The sequence below is a fragment of the Daucus carota genome, chromosome 1, assembly GCF_001625215.2.
Source record: "Daucus carota subsp. sativus chromosome 1, DH1 v3.0, whole genome shotgun sequence".
Classification (NCBI taxonomy): Eukaryota; Viridiplantae; Streptophyta; class Magnoliopsida; order Apiales; family Apiaceae; genus Daucus; species Daucus carota.
In genome coordinates, this window is record NC_030381.2 from 17,299,399 (window position 1) to 17,323,844 (window position 24,446).

The 24,446-nt window shown below is 36.3% G+C and overlaps 3 protein-coding genes across 10 annotated transcripts; 1 reads left to right on the forward strand and 2 right to left on the reverse strand.

The window, feature by feature from the left end:
- The first annotated feature begins 4,921 nt into the window (after nucleotides 1-4,921).
- On the forward strand, nucleotides 4,922-9,048 carry LOC135146959 (uncharacterized). The gene is made up of 5 exons (XM_064078933.1): nucleotides 4,922-5,284; nucleotides 5,794-7,510; nucleotides 7,613-8,125; nucleotides 8,251-8,577; nucleotides 8,662-9,048. The coding sequence occupies exons 2-5, from the start codon at nucleotides 5,795-5,797 to the stop codon at nucleotides 8,959-8,961; spliced, it is 2,856 nt and encodes a 951-aa protein (XP_063935003.1). The 5' UTR covers nucleotides 4,922-5,284; nucleotide 5,794; the 3' UTR covers nucleotides 8,962-9,048.
- Nucleotides 9,049-9,560: 512 nt separating this feature from the next.
- Nucleotides 9,561-11,672, reverse strand: LOC135146964 (protein FAR1-RELATED SEQUENCE 5-like). Its single transcript, XM_064078967.1, has one exon. It carries the CDS (start codon nucleotides 11,670-11,672, stop codon nucleotides 9,561-9,563), a length of 2,112 nt encoding a protein of 703 aa, XP_063935037.1.
- A 4,959-nt stretch (nucleotides 11,673-16,631) lies between these two features.
- Nucleotides 16,632-24,219, reverse strand: LOC108204830 (TOM1-like protein 4). Of its 8 annotated transcripts, none has more exons than XM_017374465.2 (10): nucleotides 24,082-24,219; nucleotides 23,579-23,695; nucleotides 22,543-22,621; nucleotides 21,780-21,878; nucleotides 21,575-21,688; nucleotides 20,738-20,901; nucleotides 19,353-19,434; nucleotides 19,183-19,268; nucleotides 18,902-19,096; nucleotides 16,632-18,306 (listed from the first exon to the last, which is right to left on the reverse strand). In XM_017374465.2, the coding sequence occupies exons 2-10, from the start codon at nucleotides 23,680-23,682 to the stop codon at nucleotides 16,896-16,898; spliced, it is 2,334 nt and encodes a 777-aa protein (XP_017229954.1). In that variant the 5' UTR covers nucleotides 23,683-23,695; nucleotides 24,082-24,219; the 3' UTR covers nucleotides 16,632-16,895. The 8 variants fall into 8 exon arrangements, with proteins under 8 accessions (XP_017229954.1, XP_017229950.1, XP_063948250.1 ...); XM_017374461.2 differs by having other exon boundaries at nucleotides 22,543-22,654; XM_064092180.1 differs by having other exon boundaries at nucleotides 24,002-24,150.
- Nucleotides 24,220-24,446: the final 227 nt, after the last annotated feature.

Consider the following 24,446-nt stretch of genomic DNA (forward strand, 5'->3'; position numbering starts at 1 on the left):
ACGAATCTGTACCCTCGTGATGCCAACACGCTCAAAGACAACACATTCTTTGATGCATCTGGTACATATCTCACATTAAGAGCCTTCTTGATTGTACCATCATGGAGTTTAAGACAAACAATTCCAACGCCTTGAACCTTCATCTTCTCATCATTCCCCACAATGATATTACCAAGATCTTCATCTGTGCATAAAGTCTCAAACATCGCTCGATCCCTACATATGTGCATGGAAGCAGCAGAATCCATCACCCATTCTGATTTATTCATCACCGAATCAAGAACGGTATCATCACTCGCCATAAAAAACTCTCCATCCTCGATCACATGTGTAGAATGTGCATCTTCAACTTTGTTCTTTCCCTTCATCTCTTTAAAGGATCTCATGTCTTCTTTAAAGCTCGGACAGAACATCTGCATATGACCCGTTTCACCACAATAATAGCACTCAACAGTGCTCATATCCTTCTTACTCGGCCGAGATTACTTCTTCCTTGAGGGTCATTGTGCGCGCGACTCCTCCCTCTTTCAGCATTTTGGACAGCTAAAACTGTCTCACCACTTTGAGAAACAGCATCCTTTGTCATCCTCTCATTATCTCTTAGCGCTTTTAACACATCATCAAGCGTAAGAGACGTCCCCACTAACAACGTCTGCTTAAAATATTTTAAGTACTTCGGTAATGATGACAACAGCAACAAAGCTTGTTCCTCGTCTTTCGTCGGCTCATCAACATTAGCCAGATGACATACCAGCTGATTAAAACAACTAATGTGATCATGGAGATTACCTTCTTCATCCTGTTTTAAAGAGTACAACTCCATCTTCAAAATTTGAAGTCGGTTGGTCAACGACTTCGAAGCGTATATGCTTGCTAACTTGTCCCATATCTCCTTCGGTGTCGACTCCTTCAACACGTTATATCTCACATCGGGTGCAAGTGCCAGCCTGATTGTACTCGCCGCTCTCTTCTGGATTTTTGCCCAATCTGCATCACTCATCTCTTTTGGCTTCGTCTTCTCCAAGGCATCATCAAGTCCTTGTTGAATTAACACATCCTTGACGGTTAATTGCCACATCGTGAAATCCGTCTTCTCATCATATTTGGGTGCATCAATCCTCAACGATTTCAGATCCTCCATCAAGCCAAAAAATCAACACAAGACCAACTAACAACGCAAACAGCCTACTTCGTGATTGCCTCCTCTTTAACGTCGAATCTACTCCTCGAACCTCGGCTCTTGATACCAGTTTGTTAGGATCGCATCCACTATAGATTGACGTTAATCAAACACAATAACAAGCACGAAAGTAAACAACACAAACAATTAACGTGGAAACCCCTCAAGGGAGGGTAAAACCACCAATCCACTAAATATGAATGTATTACAAGATTGGATTCGCTCTCTCACTCAACACTCTTGAATACAAACCCCTCAACTTGATCACAAAAGTTCTCTCTTGTGTATCTCTCACACAACTCTCTAACTTTTGCAATTCATAAAACTCCTACAAATAACTATATTTATAGGCATCCAAGATATTCTAATCCTAATCAACTTCAAAATCATTTTTATGATAATTATCATCTTTTCCTATCTTGGATAGAAATTCTTCCACAATTAGTATTCTACCAAGAATCGGATTACCTCAATTATCATAAATAAGATACCTTCTCAAATTAGGATTCTTAACTTATTTAGGAATTCGGGACGGAACCCAACATAAATTTGTTCATTATACTTTTTATATTTACTCACGAGTTTTTTTTCACTCTTCAACCCAAATAAAGGGATTTCGAGTGAGGAGTGTTAAAATATAAGTATAAGATTCATAAAGGGGCCTCTCCTAATACCTTAAGATTTTAGATAGAATGATTCTCTACATGGTACCAGAGCATTGGTTTGTGGGAGGTCTCGGGTTCGAGTCTTTGCCACCCCCTAATATTCTCACAATTTAAAATGGACACGAAGAAAATTAATACCCCAAAGATGGGCGCCCGTGATCCACTCTTCAACCCAAATAATGGGATTTCGAGTGAGGGGGAGTGTTGAAATATAAGTACTTCGAGTGAGGGGGAGTGTTGAAATATAAGTACTGTGATCCACTCTTCAACCTGAATAATGGAATTTTGAGTGAGGGGGAGTGTTGAAATATAAGTATAAGATCCATAAAGAGGCCTCCTCTATTTTAGAAAGAAACAGTAAAATAAAATATCAATATGCTCAAATAATTTACTCCCTAGTTGTAGAAGGAAAGCATGAAATTAACTGCTCAAATAATTTACTCCCTAGTTGTAGAAGGAAAGCATGAAATTAACCATTAAAATATAATTAAATTATGTGCTGAAATTCAGTTGGTGAAAATAAAGATAAATAATATTAAAATGGATCTTTCTAGTATGTCAATGTGCACTTACGAACGATCTAGATTAGATGGAAGATTTTGATCATGGAATATATTGTATATGCAAGAAGGAAAATGTCAGGTATCCTAAAAATCTTCTCAGTTTTTTTTCAAAGCTAGTTGGCAACTTATGATAGATTCAACTCACATTAATAATAATGGGACCTCATGTATACACATTAACCACCCAATTAAAACCAGTCATTTGTTTGCCACATTATTTGGTGAAAAAATTTAGGAGCAAAATTTGGGTACATAGCACTAAGCCACTACCCATACAAGAATAGTGTACTTTTTGTTGGAAAGTATGAGAATAGTTTGAGACTTAACTAAATATAAAAAGTTTTTTTTTGTGACACCAGATTAAAATGGGAAATTTTAAAAGATATCTATGATTTTAAATTTATTTGGAAGAATATGATGTAGGTTGTAAATAAAGTTAAAATGGTTGATTTTGAGATTGCAATAGTCACAACTGAGAGTCTAAAAATCGCGTCGTGTTTGGGGAAAAATTAAGACTTGTGTATTTTAGAAAATAATCTCCGTACTTGTGTTATATCCTACTCGTACCGATTTGATTGGATTTTACCGAACTCAAAATTTCTTTTTTCGAATTCGAGTTTGTATTTGTTTTTATAGCGTCAATTTTCATTTTGACTCTATCTGACCCAATCCTAATCCCGCTCTAAGACCTGAATACGCACGCATAGACACATATATATAATATCTTTAAGTATACATGTATTATTTAATATATAATATTGACATATTGATATTTATTATTATATTATATTGATATGTATTATTATATTATATATTATATATAATATTTAATATTTAATTTTATTTCATATTAAAGGTTTAGGTCTTGTATAATACCCATCAGGTTCAGTATTAGGTTTAAAGATTTTGAATTCTTCCGGGTTCAGGTTCAAGTTTGGAAAAAAAATATTTCCTTGTCATCTATATACATTTAGGACAGAGGATTCGATTGACATTTTAATACTCTTATAAAAGAATAAATTACACAGTGGTGGCTTGTACTATTTTATAATTGCACGATGATGGTCAACTTTTAAAAGTCGACATTTGCATGGCTGAATAAATGTCTTTTTAGCAACAAAGAGGCTCCGCCTTATACTGACTAGACGGCGTTAACGACCGCTAAGGATATTTTTGTTTTTAACCTCCCGGTAAACACTCTTTCATGTGAGTATATGTATATGTTGTGTATCCATATATCCAAATTGAAGCAAACCACTACAAAATACTAAAATCCTCTCATCAAATCGATTACAACGCAATGAATCAGCAATGTTATGTGGAAACTGGGCAGCAGAGAAGACATCTTGTACGGAGTATATTTCGGAGAGAAGATTCTTGACTTGTGTCAATGGAAGGTGTAGCTTTTTCATGTGGTTTGAACTTGAGTTCGACGCGCGCAGCAAGAGTGTAATAAATGGACTCTTAAGAAGGTTGAAGAACAAGGATGATGAACATTTTGCGGAGATGATCAAGGGTAATGATATATATAGAGAGTTTTACAAAGATGACAGCTTAAGGCGAAGAAGGAAGTCGAGAAGTGGAAATATTTTGTTGTGATATTGGTTTTGTATGTTTTTCATTCTTGATTTGCAGTAGTTGGTAAGTTAGATAGCAATGTGTAATGTTTGTTGTAATTACAAAATGGTTGTAATGGTTTTAATGGTTGTAATGTTTGTAATGGTTGTAATGACAATGTTTTATCTCAGTTGAAGCATTTGTTTGATCCTTGATTAAAAACAAAATGAACATGTAATATGATCGAGACAAAACTTGAATGCACTATCTGAAGGCAACACACAAAATTAGAAATAGAAGGTTGACTTTCATTCAAGACAGCAAAAGCCACTCTCTTGTCTTACATTTTAGAGCAAAAACCTCAAATCACACATCAAAATATCAACCATTACATTTTAGAGCAAAAGCCTAAAATGGCACCAAATATCAATCCTTCGTCCAAATATCTAAAGTCTAGTTAGCATCAAATGGTCAGAATTAACAGTCTAATTTTTTTTATTATTATTATTATTATTATTATTATTATTATTATGAAAAGATTTCAATATTGATTAGGATTTTATAATGTAATGATCTTTCTCAAAATTATTCATTAAACTATTAAAACTCAAACAATTTAATTTACGAAACAACTTTATTAAATTTCATTCATGTTTCAGAATTCAAATAAATATGAAGTAATACTAAAATATCAAAATTTGGTTTTTATCATATAATTTTTTATCTAAAAATAATAATTATTATAATACTATGAAAGATTTCTATATTGACTGAGATTTTGTAATATAACAATATTCTACTAACAGAATTACATCGTCAACAAACCTATTCATTTTAAATTTTAAAAATCCAACAATTTAATTTACAAACAACTTTACATTATTCATATCATGTTTCAGATTTTAAATAAATAGAAAGTCCATATTGTCGTTATTATTCAATTCATATTAGGATCCTGTTCCCTGACATGTGGTTGTCAGGGAACAGTTATTTAACAAATGACTTCCCAGCCGTTGGATCGATGATCCAACGGCTGGGACAAAAGATTGCTTTTTTTTGTATCCGCGCTTAAAAACCGCGGACACTCTGCGTATCCGCGTTTTTTTCCGCGGACACATACCCTTTCCGCGGTAAATAACCGCGGACATTACAGTGAGTTTTAAAACGCGCAAACGAACGTATATATCAGTGACGGTTACATATTCAAACATAAACACAACACAAACTCTATATACACTCACCCTCTCGCACTCTCATCCTCTCACAACTGCCACCAAGCGATACTACAATCCAATCAAGCTTCAAACGAACGTATAAAGGTGCGTGTATATATATCCTCCCGTGTATATACATTGTTTTTTTTTCGAATTCTATGTATGTATTGCAATCGATAAATTTTATAGTTTTGATTGGATTGGGATGTTGTGATTGTATGTATGTAATCAATTATGTGTAATTGATTGTTGGTTAGTATTAATTTGATAAATGGATTGTTATGGATGATGTGTTATTCGTAGTATGCTAAGTGTTCGTGAAAATGCCTCAAAGGAAATTTTAGTTAGAATTGTTTGTTTTTAGTGCTAATTGTTGTTGGATATTGATAGTATGCTAAGTGTACTTGATAGTAAATTATTGTTGGTTTGTGGTTTATTGATTGTTGGATTGGAATTTGTTAAGTGTAATTGATAGTATTTTAAGTGTAATTCATGGTATTTGTTAAGTGTAATTGATGGTATGTTAAGTTTATAGATTGTAAATTGTGAATTCATGGTATGCTTCGGTTAGTATGCTAAGTTTATTGATTGTTGGATTGGTATTTGTGTTTCAGGATGGATGATATTTTGCCGGGTCCTGTTAGTGGAGCAGTTATCGTGGATAACTCATACCATGTGAGTTCAGATGTTTGGAATGGAGTCGAGCGTGGTCCTTTGGAGTGTATGTCTAGTAACCGGGCGTTAAGGCATTGGGTTCTTTCAGACGCGCAGAGGGAGATTTTGCATATGGTTGGATTTGGCGTGTTTGCCAACCCTAGGATTGTTCTTCAGAATGATACAAGGCTTGTTAGTGCATTAGTGGAGAGGTGGCGGCCCGAGACCAATACCTTTTTCATGAGGCAGGGGGAGATGACAGTCACTTTAGAGGATGTGGGCTACATACTAGGATTACCTGTTGTGGGGCGGCCACTAGTCGGAGATGGTATTGACGGTAACCAGTCATATTTCGAGAGGGCATGGTTTGAGGAGTTGACTGAGCAGCAGGTGAAGGATGGCTTTACTAGAGGAGGGGTGAGGCTTACTTGGTTGTTTGAGACCTATGGGAGTGCTGATCCAGGTCCTGATCCGAGGCGTATTGCTATTCACACACAGGCCTATATGTTCTTCGTGGTAGGCTCTATCCTATTTCCTACTAGTAGTAGGAATGTTGTCCATCCACGCTATATCAGGCATCTTCGCAACCTGAGCTATGTGCGTACATGGTCGTGGGGATCAGCAGTCCTTTCATATCTGTACAGGGGTCTGACTACAGCTGCACAGAAGGGGTCAAAGAAGATATCCTGCTGCGTCTGGTTGTTGATGTTGTGGAGTTACGAGAGGTTTGATATCGGGAGACCGATCCCGGATCCTAGCAGGGATAGTTACCCGGCAGCTGAGTTTTGGGCCAGGCCTGATGAGATTGAGGAGGAGCCGGTAGAGGAGGAAGTTGTTGAGGTCCAGGGTAAGGGGAAAAAGGGGAAGACGGGGAAGGAGACGGAGAAGAAGGGGAAGAAGGGGAAGGAGACGGGGATGGGGAAGGAGGAGTTGAAGGGGAAGGGGAGTAAGGGGAAGGGGAGTAAGGGTAAGACGGGGAAGGGTCACGAGGAGGGAGAGGGGAAGGGGAAGGGGAAGGGGAAGGGGAAGGGGAAGGGGAAGGGAAAGGGAAAGGAGGATGATATTTTGGATGAGACCGTGGAGGAGGATACCGAAGAGGGTTGGATTGTGGGCGGCAAGAGGAAACGTGGGAGGCGGGATAGTTCAGCGGCTCCTCATCATAGCTTGCCACATTACAGAGGCGAGTTTGATGGAGTTGCTGGCGATATTGTTAGTTGGATGCCCTATGCTCATTTTCATGAGATAGAGGAGGATTCAGATGGGGATCATGATATTTCTGCTGAGGATTGGGAGGCACATTTTGCTGGCCTAGCTAGGGTACCATTGCTCTGTTATGATATTGTGGAGTACCAGCATCCCGAGCGAGTGTTGAGACAGTTTGGACTGCCACAGGGCATCCCACCACCCCCAGTTTCGATGACAGAGTACAGGCAGCCTAAGCTGCCCTGGAATCCCATTGATTGGCGTGCTATATGGTTTGCGGAGATTGGTGAGTGGTCCCGTTTCGTGGAGCATCCTGAGGTTGTAGTTGCTCACCGTTCTCACTTAGTGGATGACACCGGATACATGCATTGGTACACGGAGATTTCTCGATTGCGAGTCGGGAAGCCAGAGCCAGTGCCGCAGCCTAAGTACTCTACTCGGGAGTTGTTTGACAACTTCCAGGCCTATCAGCTTGTAAGTTTATCTCCCATGTCATTTCTATTCAAGTTTATCTCCCATTTCATTTGTATTCAAGTTTGTCACTTTTTTGATTGCATTTCATAAAACTATATGCAGATCCAGAAGGGTCTGGAATGCCTGCAGAGGATGGACTCTACCATACCGCCAGAGTATCATGACGAGTTCAGCAGGATTGCTCCTATATTTATTGAGCCGTACTGCCGATTCATGCAGACGGTTAGAGGCCCGGCATATACGCCCCCGGCGTTGGAGCATGTCCATCTCTCTCCTTCTGCCAAGAGGCCGTTAGTTGCAGACAGCTTTTCACACGATGTCGTTGATATGACTCAGCCGTCTCAACATATCTCTGCAGACCTTACAGAGCCTTCTTCTTCGAGGCCCCAGAAGATGACTGTTCGCCGCCCCGCGGAACAGAAATGGCTGATTAGCAAAAGGTTGACACAGGAGAAGATGGATACTATCCGGAGAGACTGGGGATGGGGGAGGGGTATGACAGTGGGTATCGAGGGTGGTATAAGACATGATCTTATGTTCACGCTTGCCCCTATCTCAATGCAGAGTCTGGCCCCCGGTGCATGGTTGGATGATCGGATCATCTACACATACATGGTACAATTTCTGTTCATGTTGTCTCTGTATTTGTCTTTGTACAATTCTGTCCAATGTTGTACGTTCATTTATATTTGTATTTGTATAATTCTGTTTAATTATGTATATATGATAATTTGATGCAGTGGCTGTTACGTGATCGGGAGGAAGCAATTGCTGCAGAGGGCATCCACCCCAGGGAGCCTACGTACTACTTCATGGATCCCTTCTTCATCCCGTTGGCCATGGAATTGGACTACAAAAATTTGACAGAGAGGGTGAAGCATTTTTACGTGAAGTGGGGAAGCTGTGGGGTTGGTCCACCAATCAACCTGGTGGACTACATATTTGTTCCCGCAAATGTCAATGACAATCACTGGATTCTCATGGTATTTGCTGTGAAGAAGTGGGCTATCATGGTTCTCGATCCTTTCAATGATAAGGCTGAATATCCAGAACAAGAAGAAGCAATGGTACTAAATCCTTCACTCCTCTTCTACTAATATACATGATGGTTTTATTTAGATGTTTGTTTTCATGTTTTTTGTCGTTTGTAGGTCGGTGTACTTGGAGGGATGCTTCGCTTTCTTGCCAAGGGTCAAAAGTTCCCGAAAGAGGACCCTCTAGTTCATGTTTGGGATGAGATGCCGAAGCAGCAAAATCATTTTGATTGCGGGGTCTTCGTCTGCAAGTACATGGACTACACCTTGCAAGGTTATGACCTCTCCACCTTGACGTGGGATACTTCGGATGTTGACCTATTCCGCTATAGGATTGCCAAAGAGCTTCAGAAAGGGAGAGCGAGGAGAATCCCTAGTCATCTTATGCGGCAAAGGCTAGCAGGAGCAAAGGAATAGGACATTTTCGTAGTTTATGACATTTTCGTAGTCTCGTAGTTTATGACATTTTCGTAGTTTATGACATTTACGTTATATTTATTCAAGTTGAACGATGTAGTTTACTTTATTTCAATCTGAATATATCTTGGTTGTTGATTATATCGGTCGTTTATCGACCGTGTCCACCCCCCGACCCCCTTCATTCAATTTTTGTTTATGTGTTTCTCGTTTGAGTTTCCCCCGCCCCTTTATTGCATATTGTTAGGAATGTCAACCTCTATCTTGTGATTAAATTTGAGAATTTTTTGAGTATGGTCATTTTTTGGATGTTTCAGAATTTTTTACGTTTTGGGGTATATTTCAAGGCTTCGCAAAATTTGGTGATTTTTTTTTTTGGGAGATTGTTGTTGGAATGCTTTGTATTCAGGTTTTTATGTAGTAATAATTGTTTGACACTGTTGAAAACAGGTGGGAATGTGCAGAAACAGACTGCACATTTCACCTGTCCCCACTGCATTATCCGCGGTAAATAACCGCGGATACACTGGAGTGTCCGCGGTTATTTACCGCGGATAATGCAGTGGGATTTTTTTTTTTTTTCCTTTCCTTTTATTGTCTTACATGCTCATATATACTCTTCTAGGACCCCTTAACCACATTATGACTTTTAAAAGTTCATACAATAAGTTTTCATTACTTATTTGCGTTTGTTTAGAAAATGTGCCGGTAGTCCAACGCCGTTTCACAAAATGTGCCGGTAGTTCAGCCACACACCTCTTCGTCAAGACGGCAATAATGTGACGGCATGGTATGCCAACATTGTCATACATTCTACAAATGCATGAACCCCATAATGACGCCTTGTTGAATGATACAAGATACGTGTTTCTCTGAGAAGCATGCATCAACGGTCTATAACATTTGTAGAACGTGTCTTGAACATCTTCCAAGGACCGATCTCTATCTTTCTCCACAAAGTACTTAGATGATTCAACCAATTGTTCCTGAAATCTTCGAAACATTTCTTTCGTATAAATGGAAGCTGCGTGGTGCTCCAGAGCGGTTTTCATTTGCATGCAACGACTTCTATGAAACGTCACATAATCCTCGTCTTTCTCACGCATGAATTGCCTCTCCAAAGCTTTTTGTGCACCCTCTACAAAATCTTTCAAACCGGTGCAAGAACCAACATAGGCATCGAAATATGCATTCATTCCTTCACTTCTTGATGTGGTCTTTTGACCCGCAGAAAAAGTGTTTCTTGTGTAAGCCTCGACCCACTTATGCTTCAAAGCATATAACCCTTGAAGCCATGTGTTGCCTTCCAAATTGTACTTCAAAACCAAAGCATTCCAACGATCTTCAAACACATCTTCAGTCAAAGAGTGATATATGCAATTGTTGAAATCAAATTTAAACCCTTCCTTCGAATAATATGTTGCAAGTTTCTCGGGGAATTTGTTGCTAATGTGCCATGAGCATAACAAATGTGATGTGTTCGGAAGTTGTGATTCAATAGCCGCGGCCATAGCTTGATCTTGATCGGTTATGATAGCCAAGGGTTCTTTGCCTTCCATTGCTTCTAGCCAAGTACTCAAAACCCACTCAAAAGTTGTCTTCAATTCATCCCGAACGAGTGCAAAACCAAAAAGTATTGATTGATAGTGATGGTTGACTCCGGTGAAAGGCACAAACGGCATAGCATACCTATTAGTTCGATATGTGGTGTCGAACGCAACCACATCACCGAAGTTTTTGTACGCCATCAAAGAGCGGGGATCAACCCATACAAGACACTTCAACCTTTGTTCGTCATCGAGGAGAGTCTTGATGAAAAACTTACCGCCGCTCTCTTCTTGCATACGGTACAACAAATCCAAACCGGCTTGAGCATCATTAACTCCCATGTTGTCCTTCCTAAAATCACGTACGACATTTCTTAAATTTTGGCTGTTAAAACCTACTTGTTCCGCTCCTCCGTGCATTTTACCAAATATATTCATTTGTTGTCTTGGTTGGACACCCGAAACATGTAAGCTCTTGATCAAATTTTTTTGTGCCGCGCTAACACGTTTCTCCCGCCTTATCAAACTCATCTTAGAAGGCGTAACAACTTGGTGATTGTGTTCTAATTCCAAACCGGTTATCTCCCAATGACTTGTTTTTTTCTTATTAACCAAGTACATTCTAACTTTGCATCCACTCCTAGGAAGCACATCTCTACGCCGTTTGCCCTTAACACTACCAAGACTACCAATCAAAATTTCATCGTCATCAACGGGGTTTTTCCCACGAGTTTCTCCCGCTAAATTACAAACATACAATCGACCATATATGGATTTATCTTTGGCACGCTTCTGTGTGTTTTGTATCTTAATTGCAAAACCATTCTTTAAAGCATACGCCCTAAACATATTCTCCCCGGCTTGTAAATTAGGAAATTGTTGATTCAAGTGGGGAATAATAATAGGGTCATCTCCATCAACATTATCCTCACCATGATCATGCAAATTACCACTACTTTCATGCATACTACCTATATCATCATACATTTTATCACTTTCATCAAATTCTTCACTAACTAACTCCTCATCATCACTATCAACAACTTCAACATACTTAATATTGTCTCTATCATGACCACATTCAACCTTATCATCATGTACATCAACATTCTTGGTTTTTTTCAAACTTTTTCTACCTTCAAATCTTGCAAACATTTTATCCATTATTGTACAAACAAAATCAACAAAACACTACTACAAATTAAGCTTACCCAAGACAAAGATGGAAGATGGATCAGATTCTTGCCAAAGATCAACAAAATCACCACTGCACTTTCCAAAACAAGATGAACACAAGTGAAGTTGATCACCTAGGTTATAAAGTGTGCGTCGAAAACAATCTGGAATGTCCGCGGTTTTTTACCGCGGAAAGGGTATGTCTCCGCGTCGAAAACAATCTGGAATGTCCGCGGTTTTTTACCGCGGAAAGGGTATGTCTCCGCGGAAAAAAGCGCGGATAGACACAGTGTCCGCGGTTTTTAAGCGCGGATAGGAAAAAATGTTTTCTTTTGTCCCAGCCGTTGGATCGTCCATCCAACGGCTGGGGAGTTGGTTGTTAAATAATCGTTCCCTGACAACCATATGTCAGGGAACAGGACCCTTCATATTAATATAAAGTTTAATTTAGTCAATATTCTTCGCAAAATTATGATAAAGACGAAGAAGACGGTGTTAACACTAACATGACAAACAAAAACTCAACTAGAATGAAATCAGCGCTACTCTTAAAATAATTGTTTATGTTACAATATATAATAAAATTATCCAAATACAAGATATTATCAAAAAGACGTTGATAACAAATAAATCTTGAATTGAAGTTATTCGGACTTCTACATTAACTTGTCGAACAACTATTGAAATCAACTGCATCACTCTATTAGACCCACAAAAATTCCGACCAGCATTATATATAACAATCAATATACTTATATAGAGGAGAAGCGAGGGGCGTGTAGGTGGCGTGTCTCAGATAGCTCCGTTCTAATTTTCTAATTTTCTAAATTTTTTGGATGAAACTTATATAAAGAGAAAGCGAGGGGCGTGTAGGTGGCGCCTCTCAGATAGCTCCGTTCTAATTTTCTAATTTTCTAGATTTTTTGGATGAAAACTATCAAAAATAAAAAAAAACTAAATTTTTTTGTTTCAGATTAATTGATATGGTATATATCTTGACATAAATTAATCTGAATCTGTTTCAAATTATTTATTGAATATAGTAGCTTGCAAGTTTTTTTAATCTGATTCTGTTTCAGATTATTTAATTATAAAAAAGAGTAGCACACAAGTCTCTCTGCACCTATAAATACTCCTAGAGGTTGTAGGGTTTTAGGATTGTCAAAGACAACCTAATCTCTCTCTCTCTATACCACAACTCCACTCGGTTTGTCTATTTATCTTCTGTATTTAATACAATAATGAGTTACAATATGATAGATGTTTTGAATGACGATAGAGATGATTGATTGATAAGAGTAGGAGTTTTGTCGGATGTGGGAGTTCACAAATCCAAACAGATGATTGATTGACAAGAGTAAGAGTTTGTTGGATGTGGGAGTTGACAAATCCAAACAAGGAAAGGTCAGTAGATTAACTGTTAGTGATATATGTTTATTGGTTATTCTTTTGTAATATATGTTTTGTTCATCGGACGTATTTGTTGTTGTTTGCAAGCTTACTGTCTTTTTTATCGAGCGATCAATGTATATGGCTAGATGACATCAACAAGTTCTGTTAAAGTGCCGTATGCTTTTTATATGCAAGAGTGGTGTATATGTCTAAGAAGTAGTGTTTGAAAAAGTTAATTACAATGTTAGTCAAGAACATGATTACTTTTAAAAAAAATACAACTAAAATTAAGATTCGTCGTGCTTTAATTCGTTAATTACATGTAGAAATTTATTATTATTTTTTCACTCATGAATTATGGTCCAATTTTACAACTTTAACTATTAATATTGGTATTGCATCGAGATGTTTATAATATAAAATTTATTTTATGCTACAAATATTAATTTTGAATCATTAATATAATTTTTATAAGTGGCTGCAAATTTATTTTCTACAAATATTTTTGAATCATTAATATAATTTTTTATAGGCCGCCGCAACGCGCGGCTTCTCAACTAATTAAATATAAAGCACATTATACTTGATCAATGCAATAAATATAATAATAAATGAAAATTTTCTACAAATGTTAGTTTTTTTTAATATGTATAATCAATATACTTATATAAAGGAGAAGCAAAGGGCGTGTAGGTGGCGCCTCTCACATCGCTCCATTCTATTTTCTAATTTTCTGGAATTTTCGGATGAAAGATTTCAAAAATTAGAACTACCTTTTTTTAGTTTCGGATATATTAGAAGCAAGTTTCAGAATCTGATTTTGTTTCAGATTATTTATGGAATATAGTAGCCTGAAAGTTTTAATATGATTTTGTTTCTATACAAAGGAGAAGCCAGGTGCGTGTAGGTGGCGCCTCTCACATCGCTCCGTTCTATTTTTCCAATTTTCTAATTTTCTGGAATTTTCGGATGAAAAATATCGTGTAGCCTCTCACATCGCTCAATTCTATTTTTCTAATTTTATGGAATTTTTGGATGAAAAATATCAAAAATTAGAACTACCTTTTTTAGTTTCGGATATATTAGAAGCAAGTTTCAGAATCCGATTTTGTTTCAGATTATTTATGGAATATAGTAACTTAAAAGTTTTAATCTGATTTTGTTTCTATATAAAGGAGAAGCGAGGGGCGTGTAGGTGGCGCCTCTCACATCTCTCCATTCTATTTTTCTAATTTTCTAATTTTCTAGAATTTTCGGATGAAAAATATCAAAAATTAGAACTACCTTTTTTAGTTTTAGATATATTAGAAGCAAGTTTCAGAATCTGATTTTGTTTCAGATTATTTATGGAATATAGCAGCTTGAAAGTTTTAATCTGATTTTGTTTCAGATTATTTAATAATGGGAAATAGTAGCACACAAGTCTCTCTGCACCTATAAATATCCATATAGGTTGTAGGGTTTTGGATCATCTAAACACAACATACTCCCTCTCAATACCACAACCCTACCTCTGGTGAAAGTTCTCTTGCTCGATTTCTAACTCGGTGGTGCCGTTCTTCTGCAACGATAAGTGAAGGCTGTTTATATGGTATTAAAAAAAATAAAGGTTGTTGCAAGTAAAGGTAGTTATTGACCGCTATGTGGGAGTCGACAAATACAAACACGAAGAAGAATATAATCTTGACATGATATTGATGGATGATATTAATAAATTAACTATTAGTGATGCATGTTTGTTGCTAATTTTTTTATAATATTTGTTTTGTTCATCGCATATGTTTGTGGTTAATTTTTATATGATTTACTTTGTACACAGGAAAAAATTATTCATGCAATATCTGTTTGCTCTGTTTAAGCAACTTTTAAGTGAAGATTGTTCATATAGTATTAAAAAATAAAGATTGTTACAAGTAAGGGTAATTATATAGGGGCCGTTTGGGTGAGCTTAAAATAAGTGTTTCTTGCTTAAAATGAAAAAGTGAAGTAGAAGTTAGAAGCAAGTTAAGACTTATAAGTGATTAAAGTGTTTGGGAAAGAAGTAGAAGTCCTGAAATAAAAGTTAGCATTCTTAACTTTTTATGAGTGCTTCTTGACTTTTTACACAAACGGTATGAATAAGTGCTTATAACTTATAAACCAGAAGTTGGGCTTTTAAGCTCTAAATAAACACCACCATAGACCACTATCTCACGGATTTACGTTACATATTTTTGTGCACAATAAATCCAAAAAAATTGGAGGAAGGTGACAACGTAAGAACATGATTACTTTTTAAAATAAAACACAAATAAAATTAAGATTCGTCGTGCTTTAAATTGTTAATGATGTGTAGAAATTTATTTTCATTTTTTCAACATGAATTATAGTCCAATTTTGCAATTTTATATATTAGTATTGGTATTACATTAAGATATTTATAATATAAAATTTATTTTATCGTACAAATATTAATTTTTAATCATTAATATACTTTTTATATACATTCATAAAATTATTGCATTCTACAAATATCAATATTGAATCATTAATATAATTTTTATAGGCCGCCGCAACGCGTGGCTTCTCAACTAGTTACCTATTATTGTACAAAATAATTATGGTTAAAAATTTAAATTTTATCAAAAATTAATGACCCCACAAGCGAACTTATATGTGTTAGTGTTAAATGTTAAATAATTTTATTTTATCATTTTAGAAATCATCAAACAACATTAAACATAATGATTTTAATAAAATAAATCATATTATTATGAAATAAATTCATATCATGACATGTATTTGCGAATAATTTTTTTAATAAAAACCAGAATTTGATATAGGATCAAGTCTTACCATATAAAAAAATTATATCTGAACAATAATAATTTAAATAAGTTTATTAAAAAGATAATAATATAATCAAATAAAAAATTATATTTCAATAAATAATAAATTTTAAAATTTTATTAGACAACCACGGGGTCATGAGCTGGTTAACAAGTAAAACCAAGATTGAAGAGATTTCAGACAGTTCTCGAAAGATATCAACTCCCCCGCAGTAAGCATATAATTTAGGGGTGAACATAAACCCGTTCAACCCGCTAACCCAACCCAAACCAACTTTTTTTTGGGCCAATTAACCCGACCCGTTCAAAACCGAAAAATAAATGGGTTAATTTTTAAAAAACCCGATAAAGTTGGGTTGGGTCAGAGTTTTACAGATTTTAACCCTAACTAACCCAACCCAACCCGATTATATATATACGTGTGTGTATAATATTTACATATCTATCTTACATTCTTAAGTTTATCTCGATCAATCTTTAACCTAAATTTGATTTATCTAGGGTGTGTCTATACATTTACAATAATAATATGAATAATTGGGTTGGGTAAGGTTGGGTTATATAAATTTTTTCCGGTTAATGGGTTAAGTTTTTATTAACCTGCACTAATTGGGTTGGGTCGTTTTTTTCTAAAAACCCGCCCAACCCAACCCATGTTCACCCCTAATATAATTCCTGCCGTCTACGAAAATTTTTTGGAAAAAATTAATATATTTTTGGGTTCAAAAGGCAATGAATACTTGTACCATGGATATTATGCACTTGCTTTACCAAGGTAAAATTTAACAAAGAGAGCTCCTCCAATTCGAAGGGAGAGAAATACCAAGTAAACAAACAAACAAAAAAAAAGATGACTTCAATTGTGCATTCCTAATATTATAACTTCATTGGATATCCTAATATCACAAGGACAAGGAAGATGGCTGGTTTTACGATTAAGGAGTCTTAAGGAGTGACCTGTACTATCATGCACAACATGTACCAACTAGTTTCAATGTGACCTGTTAGGGTTGGAAGACGATGAAGACTTGGCTTTTGCAAAATTAACCAGATCTTTGAAAAGTGCATCTTCGGATCCCTCATGCTTCTTTGGAGTGGTTGAATTGATGGAAAGATTATTTGCTTGCTCAACTAAGCTGTCATAGGAGGAACCAGATCCACTACTTGAACGAGAATCGCCAATATGTTGCTGCTTAAGGGACTGTCGTCTCTGGCTATGCTTGGATGGCGGGGGTGGAATAAACACGGGAGTGTCCCAAGGAGCTGGAGGCAGTGGGTAATTATCTTTGGTTGTTGGAGCTGGTTCATCATATGCCGGCTGCTTCTCCGAGAACATGGAAGCAGTGGGGTTGATAAAATCATCTGATGTTGCTTCATTAGAGGGTATCCTAGAGTTTGTACTTTTCCCATTCACAGATTCAGGTAAAGGAGATCCATATGCTTTAGAAGTTCGCGGGGGAAGGTTTAAATCACTACTTAAATTATCAATTGTAGCGAATAAATATTCAATCGTCCCATATGGTGGAATCTTCGGTTTCCTTGATGGCGGTGGCGGAGGATTTGGGCTTCCACCTATAGGTTCCATTTGATCACTTGACGCTCTTTGTCCTTGTCCCTGCAAAGTATTCCTCCTTAATGATGGAGGAGGGATTGGCATTACATGCTCAGGTGACATTTTATTACTTGCAGTTTGTTGTCCATGATCACTTTGTGCTCTTTGTCCTTGTCCCTGCAAAGTATTCCTCCTTGATGATGGAGGAGGAGGTATCGGCATTACAAGCTCAGGTGACATCTTATCACTTGTAGTTGTTTGTCCATGAGCACTTTGTGCTTTTGGTCCTTGTCCCCGCAAAGCATTCCCCCTTGATGATGGAGGAGGAATTGGCATTACACGCTCAGGCGACATCTTATCACTTGCAGTTGTTTGTCCATGAGCACTTTGTGCTTTTGGTCCTTGTCCCTGCAGAGCATTCCCCCTTGATGATGGAGGAGGAATTGGCATTACACGCTCAGGCGACATCTTATCACTTGCAGTTTTTTGTAAATAATCACTTTCCGCTCTTTGTCCTTGTCCCTGCGAAGCACTCCTCCTTGATGATGATGGAGGAGGAAGGATTGGAATTACATGCTCAGGTGCCATCTTATCACTTGTTTGTCCTGGATCACTTTGCACTCGCTGTCCTTGTCCCGGCAAAGTATTCCTCCTTGATGATGGAGGAGAGTTTGGCATTACACGCTCAGATGCTATCTTATCACTTCCAGTTTTTGGTCCTTGATCACTCTGCACTCTTTGTCTTTGACCCTGCAAAGTATTTTTCCTTGATGATGAAGGAAGGATTGGCATAACACGCTCACGCACCGTTTTACGTCTTGCAGCTTTTTGTCCTTGATTATCTCTAGACCTATGAGAACAAGAATTGAATATATAAGCAGGGTAAGCACACACACAGAGATGTAGTGAACAGATGACACATGACTGACACCCACAAGTTTAAGAAATTCAGGATACAGTACATGAAACACACGAACACATATATTTATGGATTATTTCATGATGTTGTGGATGTATGATATATTAAGCGGAGAGCTATCAACAGGATTGCCACATTTCCCTTTGTTACTTTTTCTTCTATATACTTTTCAGCATATTATTCCTTGTACTCTGTGCATACTATCAAGCACAGATAGTCTGAAGCACAAATAATCTACCAAAGTTAAAATGAAAAAACATAATAAATTATAATTAAATAGCCCTAATATTGGAGATTTCCCAAATCCTGAGCCTCCCCAATTTGTTTTCCCCCCCCCCCCCCCCCCCCGGCCCAAAAAAAGAACTTCAAAATTATAATTCATCTAATTCGTAAGTCCAATGCAGACATCCTGATTACAATTGACTAATCACATCTATCATTTCATTACTAATCTTAACTTGAAAGTGAAAACGAGTATAAGGATACTAAACATATAATTATGAAGTAAATAAGTAAATTAAATCACCTGCGAGCTAGTTCAGAAAAATCATCTTCCAACTCATCCTCATCCTCATGATTCACATTTACTAGAGGGACACTTGGACTCGGCATTGCTGCAACTTTTGGAACACAGACTCCTTTGGAAATGTCAGCATAATGTGAAAGAACACGTTGTAATGTATCATTTAGAGACAAACCCTTCATCAAAAGCTCTTCATCTCTAGAAGTCAAATAAAATTTCAGGAGCTTAATAAAGTACTAACAAATAAATAAATAATCATAAGATATTTAAGACCATTTACTTACGACGCATTGTCTACAAGAACTATAACACGCTTTTGGTAAGCACGACATTGTTCAACCAAGTCAATGATCACTTCTTCTTTAACACCCTGCCAGATAGTACATAATGCAAAAACATTTAACGCTGGTACAACAACTAATATGACAGAGACATAGATCATAATTTTATATACCTCATTATATTGAGGATCCAAGAAATTAAGCATTTCCATTAGCACGTTTGCTACTCCATTAGCATTTTGAATTTCTTCCAAGCTGCATTGGGTTTATGCATATACACACGCTTCTGTTAAACATGACCATGGGTCTAAAATGGTAAACGGAAGCCTTGAGAAATATAATGATCTACTTGAGAAATATATAAACAGAATAGTTTTCTAAATAGACATTTTAAGTTTGTGCTTTTCAAAATCACGTTGAAAGTGTCAATTTTTTTTTTCTCTGGTTACTTAGTATATACCAAATGGTACAGTGTGGTTTATATTTACATGCATGATGAGGGACAAAGAAGAAAAACGTTTTAAACTAATAGCATTATACGATCCACATGGTTAAAAACAGATATCTTTCTCTTTTATCACCCCAACAACCATTGTTGTCACGTCGACCGACTAGTCGCGACTAGTCGACTAGTCAGGTTGAGAAAATCGGCTGGAGAGGTCGACTTGCGGTTGTCGACTAGTCGGTCGACTTATCGACTAGTTGGTCGACTAGTCGGTCGACAAGTGCAAAATTCAATAAAAAATTATAAATGAAAAAAAAAATAAATTCTATGAACCTGCTCAAAATCAGCAATAATCAACATGTTAATCTGAGTTCATAGATCTTTGTGTGTGTATGTGTTTATGTATGCATAAGTTGATTAAGTTGAATATACATGTAGTATAACCTGTTTATATATTGGTACAGTTAATGTGTGTAGTGTGTTAATGTGTGTACATGAAAGGGGAAAAAAAGATGTGTTTGTAACTAACATATCTATTTTGTGATTGATATACATATGATACACATATAATATATACACATATAATATATACATATATATATTTTTAATTAATTATTAATTAACTTTTTGACTAGTCGATAAGCTGGACCTCTATCGACTCGACTTATCGACGTGACAACCATGCCAAGAACTATGGGCTTAGATCTCATAAGTTACAACGTTACAACTATTTGAACAAGGAGGTTGAAACTTGTATTCAATAAATTTTCAACACTCAACCATGTTCAGATCAAAAAAGTTTGTGATATAAATGAAGGAGCTCATGTGTGCCAAATGTTATTTGAAAACTAAATTTTCCCTATTAATCACCCCAAGAACTATGGCCTTCGACTCTGTAAGTTATAACTAATTGATCAACTAAGTTGGAAGGCACCTCATTCAGTGAACTCTTGACAATCAACGTAATTTAAGTGAAAGAGCTTTTATGTGCTATATATACAAGTCATCTGAAAACTAGACTGCATCATATCTTTCATGTATCTGCAAGAATCTAATATACATGGAATAGTATAGAGAATTAAATTGTAACAGGATACAAAATTGTAATATTACTTGAGTCCGGAGGGGTCCGATTGAAGGGAAGCCTGAAAAGCAGCAGCTTCCTCATATGTCGAAGCAGAGTCAGTACTTGGTGGCTGCACTACCAGCTGGGTCTGTGATGGTGTAAACAAGGCTACACTGTTCTCCTCATGGGGTGGAAAATCTACACCAACAGACTGCCAATAAAAAAATTAAATAACAACCTTTAATGATGCTAGAAAATAATTAAATGTCTCTAATAATAATAAAAAGACAGCAACTTAAAGAAATTTGACTAACATATAATAACATATATTTACAGTATATATTCCTAATGTGATAGTTTATAATACTGCAAGCAAGAGTGAAACAAGATACTTAAGAAATATCTCCCTTCCCTCTAGCCAATTTCAACATTAAACATCTTATGTTACATGCTTTAATTATAACCCAGACTGAGTACTCACTAGTTGCAGCAGGGTCCTTTCAGTTTCAAGATATAGGATTTAGAAGAACAAAAACAGAAAGAAAAAAGAAATAATCAGATAACCAAACTCAGTAAACTTTCAAATGGCATTTAGAGAGAACGTTCTCGTGGAAATGAACTTTAGGATCAAATCGAGGTTTTACAATAAAAACATGGAGAAAGGCAACAACTCAAACCCCCAATTCTTCAGATAACCTTCTTGAAAGCCCAACCCATCTCTAAGGAAATATATATTTATGTATGTATCTATGTATGTATGTATGCATGCAATTGGCAACATTAAGGCACAAGACACACAAACATCGATAGAGAAAACACCTTGTAGACTCTTGCAAATATACAGGAAGTTGACTAAATTAAATTAGATATAGATTGACAACCACCTGTAGTTCATAGTAAGTGGCATAGTACTGAGGATACGGTCCTCCAGATCCTCCAAGAGCTTCTTGCCAAGTATCAATTAAAACTAATATTTTCTCCCGCACATTCAAATCTTGCTGCAAGAAAAATGTTGAACTGAGCAAGGCTACCCTTGTCTATCTGAAATAAAAGAGGAAACTGATTTTAACTCAGACAAAATGCAGTAACCTTCTTCTTCACAATTTTGACCATTTCACGCAATATATCTCCATCAACAATATGCTGAAAGATATCTTCTCCGCAATTTTTTGTGAGAGTTTCTAGTACCTGAATCAGAAACCCGTCATGAATATACAGACTGTACCACCAGGTTCAATCGTTCGATTAATGAAAACAACATATTACTGCACAGTCACCATAGTGCTTGTGAGAGTTTTCCTACAGATACTAAATGATTATACAACAATCAGTATAATTATCTATTTAGATAGATTGTTTTGAGACTGGAGGCAGCAGATCTGCCACCAGTCTAGAGCTCACAAATTCAAAATTAAATATCATCTATTTAGGTCTACTTGCTAGGCAGACCAAAAAAAAAGATTTATAACACTTTTCTACTGAGAACTCGTATTTTTTATTTTTAGGACGGGAAGATTCAAGTGGGGCCCATCAAATTTGTATCCTGATATAGTCCTAACCTATAAACACTCTCCTGAATATAACACTGCCAAACTTCAACCTCTTAGTCACAGTAGATATTCATATTAGATATTCAAAATAAGCAAACTCGATATAAGTATCTCTGTCTGAAATTCCCGAAAACTGTAGTTCACAACACCTAACCTTTACAATGAGACCACTAAACCATCTTATAACATTGCTTCACTGCAGCAAAATTTATTTTTCAGCACATTATAGAACATAACGATAATCTGGTCGTAGCAACATTCAATTTCTAAACATTAATTTATAAAATGAAGTGATTACTAACAAAAAGAGCAAGGAGCTGTCTTTTTGGATTTTTACTCCCTAGCCGCTTCTTGAGTATCCTTATAGCATTTCTTGCTTGCCTGAAAGTCCAATCCAGTGTAAGGATGTTTACACTATAAACAAAAAAATACTTTCAAAATTTAATGTAGAAAGCAATATGATTCCTTATGCAGGTAAAACTGAAGGTAGCATAGAAAACTGAAATAAGTGTAAGAGCATGGAGCCATGGAGTGGCTATATATATTAGTGATATATGAATTCCTTTCAAATAACATATGGCATTGAACACCTGATTTTGACAAGGAATGCGTATGCTGAGTGTGTGCGCACTAGTTTTACTTATGGATATGTAAATAAAGTTATGTGTGTGCATCAGTGCCACACAATTAACCAAACAAAATATGGCATCAGAATATCAGATTAAGGATTTCATCACATATATCAGTGTTGACAGCAGACAATTGCTTCAATACATGTACATCAATATATATAACAGGAAGCATATCTAAGCTGCCGAGAAAGTAGTAAAGTACATCACATGACAAATAACTATTTTTGCAGTATATCAGTCTGTATCCAAGAGCAAAATAAGTTCACGATGAAGGCATCTATCATATTATTGCTCCTACAGTACAAATGTGATGAATGACCACCATCAAGTGCTTATATTATTATCGATGGAGCTAACATTCTGCAGCACTGCACAATCGCAGTGTCAAACTAATTCCACATGGCATGTCAGATGTGAGTACAGTATTGAAAACCTGTTTCTCCATAGAATTGACTCTTGGCTGTTATGATTCAACAACAATTAACTTGAGCTTTTCAGATAAATGGTCCTTGAATTTTAGAATTTTTTTTGGGGGGGGGGGGGTTCTATTGTTGGGGTAGATATTCAGTGTTTATATCTAATAATGTTAAGGGGAAACTCGTAATTCAGTGGTGCATCAACAAAGACAAAGTTGCATAGTTACATGAGTATCAATTAAACACGAGCAAAACGCAAAAAATCCAGAAGCAGCGAAAAAAGATCATACCCCGGATCCGTGTTGATAATATCACATATCTCAATATTCATTGCCCAATCTGGACCACTCAGTTTGTCACTGGTTGCCCTCTCAGCACAAACTGCTGCAGACATCCTGCCCCAAAACCTATGATCACCCCCAAACAGAAACCCAATTACATGAATCAATAACCCATACCACTGGAATCAAATCAAAACAATCCCATAAGTTTATTAATCCTCCTCAAAACAATTAAAACATCAAAATCAAAACTAGACAACACCAAGAGTCGTATCAAAAAATTGAGTGGTGAAAAGAGCATTAGATTTGTACAATCAAACATAAAATCAGAAAAACTACAATAATTTCAATGACCCAATGTAGTAGCATATAGTTCGACTAAAGCAGCAGAATTGAAGATAATCTTACCAAAAAAAAAGAAAAAAACTTAACTGATTTACAGAATTGTGGAAAGTACAACAGATACAATGTGATAAGGATGTTTAGAGATAAAAATAAGGAAAGTTACTAACTGGGTATGGCAGAAATTGTGGACTAGTGGGAGAACTGAAAAGACGTGTATGAATGTAATAACGTGGGTATATTTGTAGGAGTTACTACCACCTTATTTTTCACCTTTCTTAGGTGGAATTGTGTGCGCTTGTGTTGGGTTTGTTGCACTTTCGCGTCAGCTTTTTGGATTTTCCCACTTGTAGTAGTATAATTTTTTATTTGGAAAAATAGATTTTTTTGCCACTCAACTTGTAGTATTTTTAGAAACTTACCACCCAACTAATTTTTTTATTCTTTTAGTCACTTATGTTAGGTTTGTTATTATTTTTTGCCACCAACTTAGGTTTGGATTTGATTACCAGCATTATAATAATTTTTTGTCACT

What these genes read in the sequence shown, in the direction of transcription:
- LOC135146959 (XM_064078933.1), top strand. Translation starts at nt 5,795, where the DNA reads ATGGATGATATTTTGCCGGGTCCTGTTAGTGGAGCAGTTATCGTGGAT. An exon ending in ACTTCCAGGCCTATCAGCTT is followed by an intron (nt 7,511 to 7,612) that starts GTAAGTTTATCT and finishes AACTATATGCAG; the next exon opens with ATCCAGAAGGGTCTGGAATG. An exon ending in CAGAACAAGAAGAAGCAATG is followed by an intron (nt 8,578 to 8,661) that starts GTACTAAATCCT and finishes TGTCGTTTGTAG; the next exon opens with GTCGGTGTACTTGGAGGGAT.
- LOC135146964 (XM_064078967.1), bottom strand. Translation starts at nt 11,672, where the DNA reads ATGGATAAAATGTTTGCAAGATTTGAAGGTAGAAAAAGTTTGAAAAAA.
- LOC108204830 (XM_017374461.2), bottom strand. Translation starts at nt 23,682, where the DNA reads ATGTCTGCAGCAGTTTGTGCTGAGAGGGCAACCAGTGACAAACTGAGT. An exon ending in ATTATCAACACGGATCCGGG is followed by an intron (nt 22,655 to 23,578) that starts GTATGATCTTTT and finishes TTTTGTTTATAG; the next exon opens with TGTAAACATCCTTACACTGG. An exon ending in TCAAAATTGTGAAGAAGAAG is followed by an intron (nt 21,689 to 21,779) that starts GTTACTGCATTT and finishes TTTTTCTTGCAG; the next exon opens with CAAGATTTGAATGTGCGGGA.